This window comes from Aedes aegypti, chromosome 3, assembly GCF_002204515.2.
Source record: "Aedes aegypti strain LVP_AGWG chromosome 3, AaegL5.0 Primary Assembly, whole genome shotgun sequence".
Classification (NCBI taxonomy): Eukaryota; Metazoa; Arthropoda; class Insecta; order Diptera; family Culicidae; genus Aedes; species Aedes aegypti.
The window spans coordinates 327,084,719-327,096,896 of NC_035109.1; the positions used below are offsets into that span (position 1 = coordinate 327,084,719).

General features: G+C 38.1%; 2 protein-coding genes across 3 annotated transcripts in view; one reads left to right on the forward strand and one right to left on the reverse strand.

Annotated features, from left to right (window-relative positions):
* LOC5569799 (transcription factor Dp-1) overlaps positions 1-5,468 on the forward strand; it is a 45,309-nt gene extending 39,841 nt beyond the window's left edge. For both annotated transcript variants that reach the window (XM_021854341.1, XM_001652957.2), the window contains one exon: positions 3,322-5,468. In XM_021854341.1, the coding sequence (XP_021710033.1) occupies positions 3,322-3,503 (182 nt within the window). In that variant the 3' untranslated portion in view covers positions 3,504-5,468. The remainder of the gene's footprint in view (positions 1-3,321) is intronic.
* A 2,689-nt stretch (positions 5,469-8,157) lies between these two features.
* Positions 8,158-12,092, reverse strand: LOC5569798 (COP9 signalosome complex subunit 9). The gene is made up of 3 exons (XM_021852397.1): positions 11,767-12,092; positions 11,625-11,697; positions 8,158-8,251 (listed from the first exon to the last, which is right to left on the reverse strand). The coding sequence occupies exons 1-3, from the start codon at positions 11,833-11,835 to the stop codon at positions 8,208-8,210; spliced, it is 186 nt and encodes a 61-aa protein (XP_021708089.1). The 5' UTR covers positions 11,836-12,092; the 3' UTR covers positions 8,158-8,207.
* Positions 12,093-12,178: the final 86 nt, after the last annotated feature.

A 12,178-nucleotide genomic window follows, 5' to 3' on the forward strand; every position in this document is an offset into this window, starting at 1 on the left:
GCGTCATTGTTATTCCCGGATATCCGTGGAAGCCGGGCGGAAGCTCTTGCAACCTTGAAAGCGGTAATGTTCCGGATTTCCATTTGAGATCAAATAGCTTCAATATGCTGCCATGCAGTGAAATCAGACGCCAATTTTCCACTGGCCGCAAAACCAGGAGAGAGTAGAACTCTTTTCGGAAATTATGCAGCTGGAGCACCACAGCAACTTCATGCGAAGGACATGAAGAATTTCGTCGCGAAGGCTCTCTTCGTGTCCTGATGATTCCAGTTTCCACTTGGTTGGGGTATTGGGAATAAAACGGGGAAATATGTCTGCGCACGACATAACATAAAGGTTCCAGTGTTGAACCTGTTAATATAGATTATTTGAACGGCCAGTACCAGCACCAAGATTGTTTCCGGGACGGATGAGGGGATTGCAGTCACCGCCATTACCAAAAAATGAAAAAGTAGTGCATTCAAATCAGAAGATCAACAAAGTTGAGACCAATGTTCTGAATTTACTGAGGTGGCGCAAATCATAGACTCGTGCCACTATTTCTTTCTTTTATTTTCCGGCTGACGTCACTATTTGCTCTGCATAAGAATAGCGAAAGAATAAAAGAGAGAACTAGTGTCACGCATCAATGATCTGCACCACCTGAGTAAATCCAGAAGCTTGAGTGGAGACCGTAGAGGAACAGCGGGAACAGCTGATCAAAATTCACCACAACGTGGAGATAAAATCATAGGGGAAAAAGGGGTCTGATAAAAATCGGAGAGAAATAAATTGTAGGGGACCGTCGGGCGAACTGTCGTGCCGCCAGTTTTTCATTGTTTTTCAATAGTTAGGAGCTTCAAAACATATGGGTTCCTTAGAGAAGTTTGTCTAGTAAATTGAAAGAAAGCTCATGAGCAAATACAATTTTTTGACGGAAATGGTCTACTCCCAAATTTTCAAAAAATTGTAAGAAAATCAGGAGTGCATATAAAAAATATCTGAAAGCGTCAATAATCATTAAAAATAATTGCCTTTCGAAGAAAAATATAAAAAATGGGGGTAAGGTCTGACGGAAATGGTCTACTTAGGGGCCGTCCATAAATGACGTAGCATTTTTTCACTGATTTTTTACACCCCCCTCCCCCCTCGTAGCATTTCGTCACAAATGCTGGTACTCCCCTCTGGAAAATACGTAGCATATCAAGCACCCCCCCCCCCCCCCCCCCCCCCCCTATGGGGCTCTGCACTGATTTGATTTTGTATGGGATTTTGACGTTTACTGGCCTTGTTGTTTACTAATTTCATGAAGGAGTAAAAGAGATGGCATGATTTTTGTGCAGAGCCCCATATATTTTTTATTTGTTTTCCTTAGTGACTGGGTTGAAACAAACTATTGGAATTGAGAAGTTCAATACAAAGTTTGATATTAATTACTGACTGAAACGTAAGGATAATCTAATCTAACAGTTTGATTACTGTATATCACTATTACTGGCGCTCAAAAGTAATTTGGAAAAGTTTTAAATAAACATTTTCCTTGGTTTTGGTTTCCAGTTTCATATAGGCTAAATTATATTACTTTTGCTGTTCTTACTATAAAAAACAAGTTTACTATAAAAAATGTGATTTTTTTTTTTTTTTGATTGGATTGATGAAGCTCGTTACTGTCGAGTTAGGGTCCAATATATTTTATAATATATTGAATAAAAATGTCGTTATATTACAGGATTGTTTTTTTTAAATTATTCGTTTTTAGGAAATAGATTTCAATAAAGATGATCAAGAAAATATATTAATTTGAAAAGAATCATCGTTAATATTATCCAATTTCAAATCATTTTAGCAAACAGTGGTCAGATACATAAAAGATTACACTTCAAATATTTGGAATGTTTAGAAAATTTTAGTTTTACAAAAAACAATAATCTCTATTTATACTTCAGTTGAATTTCATTATCGTTGCAATACAGAAATAATCTTACACAACCTATAATTAAACAGTTAAATAATAAAAATTCTTCAAATTACCGAGTTATTAAGAAAATTTAATGATAGGGCAATTTTGATAACATTCGAATCTATTACCCTCATCAATATTCAGGATATTCCAGCAAGAGCATTGATATATCAAAACAAATGATGAGTTGATTTGGTGGCGATCTCCTGCAACATTGAAGGCATAATTCACGGTATAAATATCTTTACAATATTTGCCAAGAATAACATGTTCTATTTTCTTGAAGAAATAAAGGCTCAACAGAAAATATGGATAATACTAAAACGGCTGACCTTATGTCATGTTAACAAATGGCAAAAAAATGTACTCCAAGTAGTTAAAGCATTGATTTTTAAACAATTTATTAAACTTTTATTTTGTTTATTTATAAATTTATTAATCATAATTTTATCACCCAAGTTTATAAGTAAGAAAAAAGAAGTTTGAAAAAAAATAATTGTACATATGCATTTTTTTTCAGCGCCTTTCTTTTTACGAACTTGATTCAAAATGCTACGTCCACTAGCTAGGACCCCTCCCTCCCCCTCGTCACACTTCGTCACAAATTCTTAAATACCCCCCTCCCCCCTAAAAAGCTACGTCATTTATGGACGACCCCTTAAGGAGACTGTAGGAATCTGGTGAGTTCGTTCCTTTATAATGAAACCCGGAACTTGTTTTAGATGTTACGATGATGTTCGCGTTCAGAAACATAAATATTGCTAGTATCCATTCTACGAAGTATACCGTAACTACGCTAACGGGATATGGAATTGGAATTGATTAAAACAAATATTGTAAATTATTCATAACATGTTTCATTTTACTCCCTGAAAGTTTGAAGACAATTGGTTGAACGTGTAAATTTTGCCAAATATTTGTGTGAGTCGCAATTTGATTGCTTGCTTTTCCCATAATAATTCCCATACACACTTTGAAGGGCTTGTGCACTGTGTAGTCTCAGTTTTCTTTCAAATGAGCTAAAGTTTTGGGAGGATACTCAGAATTTGCTCTAGAAGCGAATAAGCGGTGTGGAGTAGAAACTTTTTTTACTTTATTTTTCTTGAACCGCTCTGCTGCCCATGTTTTTTCCTTTAACAATGTATGTATTTCATTTCGGTAGAGTTGAGATAGACATCGTAGCTGTCTTTCTCTTCAGAACCAGAAATAAATGGAAATTAAGCAGCTTTCATTTGCTAAGTAACCATAAAACTTCATTCATGAGTGTACTAGAGAAGTGACATAAAGATGTCGACAATATTCCTGCAGCTGATATTACGACGAAGAATAACGCAATGCTAACTTTGTCCCCCGCATTATTATTCTTCCTTCTCATCAAACAGTGTACGGCCTCGGCATGGAGAACGAAACCGAAGACTGGGAAATGGGTTCGACCTACACGGGTGGCGGTCCGGATTGTGATGACAGCGTCCAGGATGCTACCGATCTGCTGTCCAGCTATCAGGACAACACCAGCGAACTCAACGATGACGACTTGATATCCGAGGATGGACAGGATGGTTAGAGCAAACCTCAATCCATTCGCCCTGAGCAAGGCGTGGTCTGGACTTCGCCACATTGTCATTGTTACGAAATCCTTCCCGGTAGATATTCGAGGATGTTGTAGTTTAGATGTTCGTGAGCGCTCTCCATGTACGCATGCACCCAGCCGGTGTGGAACCCCATACAAAGTTGAGATGGATTTCGTTTTTTTTATTTCATTGATTGCTTACTATTTTTATCTTTGGATTGATTCAGTTAAGGTAGGTAGAATGTTGGGCAACCTTATGTCATGAACTCATGTAATCTCCGGGAAGGATGAGTGCAATGCAGTGCTAAAAGTGAGTAGAAAACAACGTTTTCTATGGACAGCGTATGCGAGAATGGAATGTAACATGGTTCCAAAAGTGCTGATGTTAATAGTAAGACACCCAACTAAGAAGAACATGCATACAATGGAGAGTTACAATAGCACGCTTTCCATTTCATCAATTACAAACAAAATATTATTCCTAAGCAAAAGTGCAACACGCAAAACTGAAATCGTTATCGTTAGAAACTACCTATTGCAGCCTAAAAATGTCCTTAAACGGTAAGGACACACTGGAATGAGCAAATGCAAATTCGATGGAAAAATGGGAATGATTGTTTCTATTGTGAGAAAATATGAAATGCTTGATTTACTAATGGGAAGTGCAGCGAAGATGAATTGATTGGTTGGCCTGAAGAAAGAAAAAAAATCGGATAAAACCCCTAGTTAATTATCTAATGCACCGAAGAGTACAGAAGAATCGTTTACATTTGACTTGCTAAATAACCATCCAGTACTAAAAAACACAGGTGAAAATATAGCTTGAATGCAGAACAAATGTTCGCAACTAGGAACTAAACGGAACACGTACCTATCCGAATCGAATCAGAGGCACCCTTTGTGCTCTACTGGCAGACACATCCCATTTAAATACCAGAAAACATCTCAGGCTTTTATTTCTTTTTACAATCGATTAATCAAAAGTAGTTTTTTTGCATCAGCAACAAACCATAGCTTATATAAGGGACAAAAATCATACTTAGTAATAACCATGAAGCAGATGTTAATTATAGCATGCCGTAAGTGTCATATTTTTCATACTGTTTTACGTTTTACAGACAATATTACCTTAATTTTGTTGTAGCCAATATAAAAAAGACATTTTTTCCCTTCGTTTAACAAGGTAACGCTTTTCGATCTCATCAGCTATCATCCAGCATCGTAACACGCGCGGATCCCCTTTCCCATCGCCATTCAAGATAGGCGTAAAAGTAAAAAAAACACGAACATCATTATTAATCAACTATTGTACATACCGGTCGAAAAAATAATTATAATCTATTTCTCCACAATCTGTAAAACTTTATTCGAACGCAAATAGCACACAGATAGATAACATACTCAGACACAAACCCGCACGCAAACTGAACAGCGGTAGTGGATGTTTTACTGTGGAATACAAACAAACTAAACAACTAACGAGAAATAAGAAACAAACATTGCTTAACTTTTGGCCGATGGCCAATGCACGACAGAGACACACAAACATCCTAACTATTGGTAATGTCGCACTGTACAACTCTGAAAAATTGTTTCTACTTTCTATCACATGGAAGATGCAATGGTAAAAGAAACCTCTAACGCGATCCGAAGTAACGTTTTGTTCTTTGTTTATTTTATATTAGTTTACATAATCTATATAGACTTTATTTTTTATTTTCGCTACTGATAACCGAGAACGACTGTTTGTACTGATTATCATCGGAAGTCGAATTACGATTGGCTCCCAGGGGCGAGAGCCGAACCTTTCACCCCCACTAAATATATGTGTAGTGTAAAACTTATATATTTTTCTATTGGTTAAGCAAAATTTTACGTTTTATTTTTATTTTTTGCTAGCGTTGTAATTCGTGACGGTGAATGATGAAATCTGACATTAAAAGTATAGAAGTAGTTAAAGCTGCCTGTGTTGTTTTTTTTTGTATCCGAAAGCAAATTGTTTATAGAATTAGTTGCAATTGATCCTTCTGCATAAAATGGAAGAGGCCCTGTCTATACCTGTGCCAGGTGTTTGTAGTGACCACATCAGTTGATACCGAGGTGATACATCATTAACATATTCTTTCGAATTTACTAAGATTGAGAGGTCCCACGGTATGTTTTGAACAAACCTTTGAAAGGTAAAATGTCTACAAAGAGACCCTGTTCGAACGACATAGAATCTCAAACTAGAAGAGTTTTTTGAGAACTCGTGAAAAAAATGGTGAAAAAAATCGAGAAATAACAAGTTATCAAGGTTTGAATATTTTATTGCGGTAAAATATGAAGGTGCCGGTAGAGGGGAATTAAAAAAAATCATCAATGAGTTATACCTATTATTGATAATTTGTGGCGGTGTTCGGAATTCATCAGCTGCTTCTTCCAGGATTTGCTTTTAAAATTCATCCAGGGAAACTTGACAATTTCTGAAGTAAAATCTGCATGGACTCTTCAAAAGTTCAGTTAACAGATGATCGGAGCAAGCCGTGCGTGCGGGCGGCTGCGTTTGGAATTATTTACAGTTAACTCTCCCTTACTCGATATTCCGTATCTCGATATCGAGTTAGAAAACCATAGTAAAAGTTGGTTTTCATGGCTAACTCGATGGTCCCTTGGAACGCAGTTGTACTGCTTTTGTGTTCTGTAACTCGATACCTCCCTAACTCGATGGTCCCTTCACTATTGAGTAAGGGAGAGATGACTGTATCACATTAATTTCAGTTCCGCGAATTTTCAAATCGAATAATGTGAAGATTGAATCGGCTGATGGTGCTCTTTTAATTGCAAATGTTCTTACAAAAGTTTTGTAAAATGGAGACTACTCCCATCTTCGGCGTTAGGAGAATCAAATGGCTTTGGTGAGTTCTTTCCGATTAAACTGCTTATTTTCAATGCAATCTGGGCTATTTCTGAGTGGGTTGAGTCAATTTATCTTCTCGTTTCAGAGAGCGAGTAATGGCGCTTAAATCAAAGTTAATTAGCAAGGACATAAGGGGTCATGCACAAATTACGTCACGCTCAGAGGGGGTCAAGCCAAGCGTGACAAGCCTTACAAAAATTTCGGAAGACTCATACAAAAAACGTGACAAAGGGTGTGGGGGAGGGGGTCAAAAAATTTGAAATTTAGCGTGACATAATTTGTGTCCCATCCCTAAGGTGGAAATACCTGTGCCCAATTCCTGAAAAAAAGCGCGCTTGGAGTGTCATTAACTTTCTTAGCTACGTTACTTACAACGTTGATAAAAATAATTCATTCACACTTGTCCCCAATTACATAACATAGTCATCTACACACACACAGTTGAATTTTAATTCGGTCACATCACTCGCTTATAGTGAATCCAAGACCATCACCCTTTCCTATATCCAACTCTTTGACATCTATGAGGGCGTCGGTGAGTCGCTGGAGTAGAAGCATTAACCTAAGAATGCTAATGTCGCTGTTGTTCGTGTTACCAACATCTAGTTTGCCACGAACTGACAGCGTGAGTACCGGGCTTCAAAGTGTCAGATTAATTTTCAAAACCAAAACAACAACATGGAACAAACAATAAAAACCCATAATTTAAGGCAATAATTATTAAAATCAATTTTGTGACAACAACGCCACTAGCGTTCTACTACTTATATTTCTATTGTCGTCGGGCGTCGGTGAGTCGCTGGCCTCTCTTTCAAAAGGTGTCATACCATCATTATCCTACGATTATTACGAGGAAAGTAACGGAGAAGATGAGCGTGGCCGGCAATGGGAAATGTCATGTCTTTTCATCTTTGACTTACGATTGGACAGCTATTTCTTTCTAGTTTCCATAAGCAATTGGAATAAGAGTGGTAAAAAAAGGTCTAGAAGTTTTTTTCGGAGATTTAAGAGTTCATTGGGAGTTTTCACAGATTTTTATCAGAAAGTCCCTGACAATTCTCTGAAGACATCTTTTTAAGAATTCCTGGATGAATTGTTTGAGCACTATATAAAGAAATCACGGAATTAGTGAAGGAATTCCTGAAAGTATCCTTAGAAATACTTAAAAGCAACCCTAGAATATCTTCTGGAAAAATACTGTTTGAATTCTTAAATAATCCTAAACTGAAATAGCCCTAGGTAAATCGATTGAAAAATCACTGGGAGCATTCCCGGAGGACTTACAACTTCCTTCAGAAATTTATTAGAAAATCTTTGAAGGAAATTCAGAAGCAATTCTGATGGAATCTCTGATGCAATAAAACAAGTTATCCTCATAAATATACGAGTTCAACTATTGAAGGTACCTTAAAAAAGTTTTGGAGGAATTGGTTGGAAAATCCTTAAGATAGTTTGAATTGAATGATTTCTTGGAGAAATCCTCGGAGTAACACCTCAATCAAAGTTTGGAGAAAATGTTAGTAAAACTGTCCTGGTTCTTGGTTGGCTTCTTTATGTTTTCTCGATAATTTTTTTACATCTTTTTAGTTGCTCTTTGATCTTTTTAGGTTTATTTTTTTTCAGACATGAGGTCTAAGTAAACACTTAATCAATACCAGACAAATATCTTCAATTCAGTATAAAAGCGTTGAATTCTAAGAAAAATTAATAAGGGTGTGTGTGTCATCGAAGGTAATTTGAAAAAGCTCGTAATGTGATATAATAATTAATTCTATATTCAGTTACATTATTATAATGCTTTACACCAGGTTTTCCTCATCTTCGTCGAAGAGATCCTCAAAATCTGCAATAAGATAACATAATTATAGTTTATTATTGTCTTTATAAAAAAATACATCTTAGTGTTAGCAAGTATTTCAATCATTATCATTTTTCACATCTTTCAATCTTGCGCTGAATCCAACAATGTGATCAAAAAATTCAGTGGAACCGTTTTTGGGTACACTCAAACTTTGTAAACGGACTTTTTTCAAATCAATGCTTCTACTTAAACGCCAATAACTCCGGATCAAGTGCACCGATTAACGCCTAAAGGGCGAACACGAAATTATTGCGACACCGAAAATGTCATGCCAATTTTTTTTATAATGTTTAGAGTCAAACCAAAATTTTAGTGTAGTTTTATACATATATTTATTTCAAAAATTAAAAGAAATGTTAATCGAGTGTAAAATTGAAGGCATTTTCGCTTGATGCCCTCCATCAAAGTCTCTACAGTGTCATCCGGTACCAGTTTCTCAGTTTTTTTTTTTCATTTTCTTAACATGTCCTTCTCGCCTTTGACTTTGAATTCTTGCTCTTCCGAAGTTCCCGCTTCATTATTGCCCAGTACTGCTCCACCGGGCGCAGCTCCAGACAGATTGGCGGATTCATGCCCTTTGGAACAAAATGGACAGAATTGGCCTCATACCACTCCAGGACACTTTTAGAATAGTGGCATGATGCAAAATCTGGCCAAAATAGCGGAGCTTCGTCGTGCTGCTGCAAGAACGGCAAATGGCGCTTCTCGAGGCACTCAGATTTGTAGATCTCGCCATTTACCGTGCCCTTTGTCACGAAAGGCTCACTCCCTAGTCCGCAAGAGCAGATGGCCTGCCAAATGAGATATTTGGAGGCGCACTTCGACATTTTCTTCTTCTTTAATTTGTCGTCCACATCGAACTTGCTCTTGCTGGTGAAAAACTCCAACCCCGGAATTTGCTTATAATCGGCTTTTAAATAGGTTTTGTCGTTCATCACACAGCAGCCATATTTTATCAGTATCTTCTCGTAGAGTTTCCGTGCCCGAGTTTTAGCCGTCGGTTGTTGTCGCTCATCGCGGTTTGGGAAGTTCTGTACCTTGTATGTATGTAGTCCAGCTCTTTTCTTTCATTCTGGACGTAGCTCTGCGACATGCCGATCTTTTTAGCTAAATCACGGCTTGAGACGTTGGGATTTGCTTTAATCATTCGCTTCACCTTTCCCTCCGTCTTTTTGTTCTCCGGTCGCGGTTTTCTTCCAGCTCCCCAAGCAACCAGATAGCACTTTAATTCGCCCTCCGTGCTAATAAAGGGCTATTATAGAGCTAACAAGCCTTATATTAGCCGTATAATAGCCCTATAAGGCCAAAAAGGCGAAATAGCGGGCTAGTGGTTACTTGGGTCCTTTGCCGTAGTCCAACGTCTACCGCTCCTGGAACCCCTTCAACACTCTGGAGACGGTTGAATGGTGAATGTTCAACATTTTTCTCAACTGCCGGTGCGACAGGTCAGGAAATTCCAGGTGTTTGGAAAGAATTTGTTCTCTCGACTCGCGTTGGTTTACCTCCATTTTTGTTGAATCGAAAAACACGACTTCGAGTTTGACAGCATGTAAACAAAACACATCAATGAAGAAAGTATGCAAAATTAGGTTGATTTTTACCCAATGGTAGAAAAATTATGTCCTGTTGAATGTGGCGCAATAGTTTCGCGTTCGCCCTTTAAAAGCCTGAGTGAATGAAGAAAAAAACTAAAACATTCGCCGTCCAGAAAATACTTAACGGATTTCAATTATGTTTTGTCAGTATAGGTATTCGTACACATATCTAGATCCTAAAAGTGGCCAAAGGATCTCGGGAATGTTCCTGTGACCTGACTTATTCCGGTGGGTTATTGGGTTAGGTCAGGTGAAAAGGGTGCTGTGCTTTTGTGCCTCTGGAGGTAGGCGAATTTCAAGTCACAAATAGTTTCCGGAATCGGTTAGAATGCGGCCACTGCAGATTGAGAATTGCTTCATAGGATATTTGAAATGTAACAAGAACATGATCAAAATAAAAATCAGCAGCAGCAACTCTACCACATGCTCCATCCAGTCTATCATTACGATAAAAAACAGTTTGGTTTCTAAGTTTTGATACAGGTTTCAAATAAGTTTCAATAATATGTAACTGCTATATGTATGTTATTAGCTGTTAGAAAATTGAACAGTTCGCCCTCTTTACCATTCAAAGAACTAGCATTCCCATTCAGAATAACAACCGTAATCCAATAACAATTTTGTTTGTAAATTTTATACCAGCTTGGACTTGTTCAGCCATTGTGGTGGTTTTGAACATTTCGTCAATCATTCGATTCAATTGTTCAGTTTAAAAATCAAAATCAGGGGGAGACATGTTCTAGAAGTAGGTACATTTGTCGATGTGGAAGGGACGGAATAGAGATTACCGGGGCCGCAAAGATATTTCCATTTGATTTGAAAAAAAAAATAAAACGGTTACCTGTAGGAAGACATTTTGAAGGAGAGAAACTGAAATTACCAGGGATTATATTGGCATAGGAATTTCCTCGGGTAAATCAATTCGAAATTAAAAGCTTCGAACAATTACAGCTTATGCTCGATAACTGGGCTGAGAGAACCTTCCAGTTAGCGAGCAGTGCTCGATAACTGGACTGCCATTCCAACGCACACACACATTTAAATAAAAATCGAGGGGGACTTAGATGCAAAGTTTAGGTTGGCGTCATTCGGTTTTGGAATCGCGTCGTGTTCGTGTCATTCCGTCATTGAATTCGCGTTTTAATCGTACCGTCTTGTAAATTTTGAGGTGAATTAAACAGTTTTCGTTCCTGCAATGGACATCCCACCGGGCACCAACCGCAAACGGAAACAAAAAACCCTTACGTTGGTGGAAAAAGTTAAAATTATCGACGATTTCGAAAGAGGAGGTGGATCGCACGAGTCGCTCGCCAGAAAATATGGCGTAGGATCTTCCTAGGTGACTCGATTCCTAAAACACCGAAAAGAATAATAATAGAAAAAAATAATGCCGAAACCTTATTTTGCATTTGTACGCCCCTCGTCAGTTACGGGATGGTGAAAGTTTTTGACGTTTAACTGTTTTTTAACTGGGCTACAGCCCAGTTAGCGAGCACCCAGTTAAAAAGCAGCCCAGTTAAATAGCACCCAGTTATCGAGCATTAGCTGTACTTTTTTTTGGAGAGAAGTTGTGAATTCCGAGCTTCACCCTTGTTTTAGTTCATGGTTGCAACCATGTTTAGTCAATAAATGAAGGAAGTAACCTTCTACGAGTTTTTTTTTTCAAGGTTCACGGCTCTTAGTGCCACTCTTTGGAAAGAAAAGCATTTGCTGTTGTCCGCAATTTCGGTTTTATGGAAATACTTGAAATAATTACATACCATTGTAAAAATCGGCATGGACATCCTTCTCATTGGCTGCTAGGTCCATCAGCAAACCAGTAGATCCACCAGCCTGTCACAAAGAAAAGTAACCATTTTTGTTAAACAATCATCGTCACTAATCTTCCCCAAAGCCTGTTACCTCTTCCAAATCCATAAACGGTCCCGGCCCCTCCGGGAACATTTCGTCGGCAACGAGAGTGGGCTTCATGGCGCTGACCTGCTGCTGTTTGCTCTTGGAGGACTTTCCCGTGCCCGGTTTGCCTTTGTTGTTCTCAATTTTGGCTGATTTTCGGGCGGCTAGGCGGTGGCTTCAAGTTTCAACGGGCCGGTGTAATTTCGCCAATGAATTTGCAGGATTTATTAAGATAAAAGATACAAAATCCTCACGGAAACAGACGAGCAACTAGCGAAACAACACCCCGAACACGCACTTTTGACAGCTGACTGAAGTTGCGTTGTTTTGCTTGTTGATGTTTTTGTCGTCTCGCGTTCGAATTTCGAACCAAGAAGAAGTAAACAATCGAGCGCAGAAAAAGGAAAAAAAACCGAAC

Coding starts and splice junctions, on each gene's coding strand:
- LOC5569798 (XM_021852397.1), bottom strand. CDS start 11,835: ATGAAGCCCACTCTCGTTGCCGACGAAATGTTCCCGGAGGGGCCGGGA. Junction 11,698..11,766: donor CGTTTATGGATTTGGAAGAG/GTAACAGGCTTT, acceptor TCTTTGTGACAG/GCTGGTGGATCTACTGGTTT. Junction 8,252..11,624: donor CCATGCCGATTTTTACAATG/GTATGTAATTAT, acceptor ATCTTATTGCAG/ATTTTGAGGATCTCTTCGAC.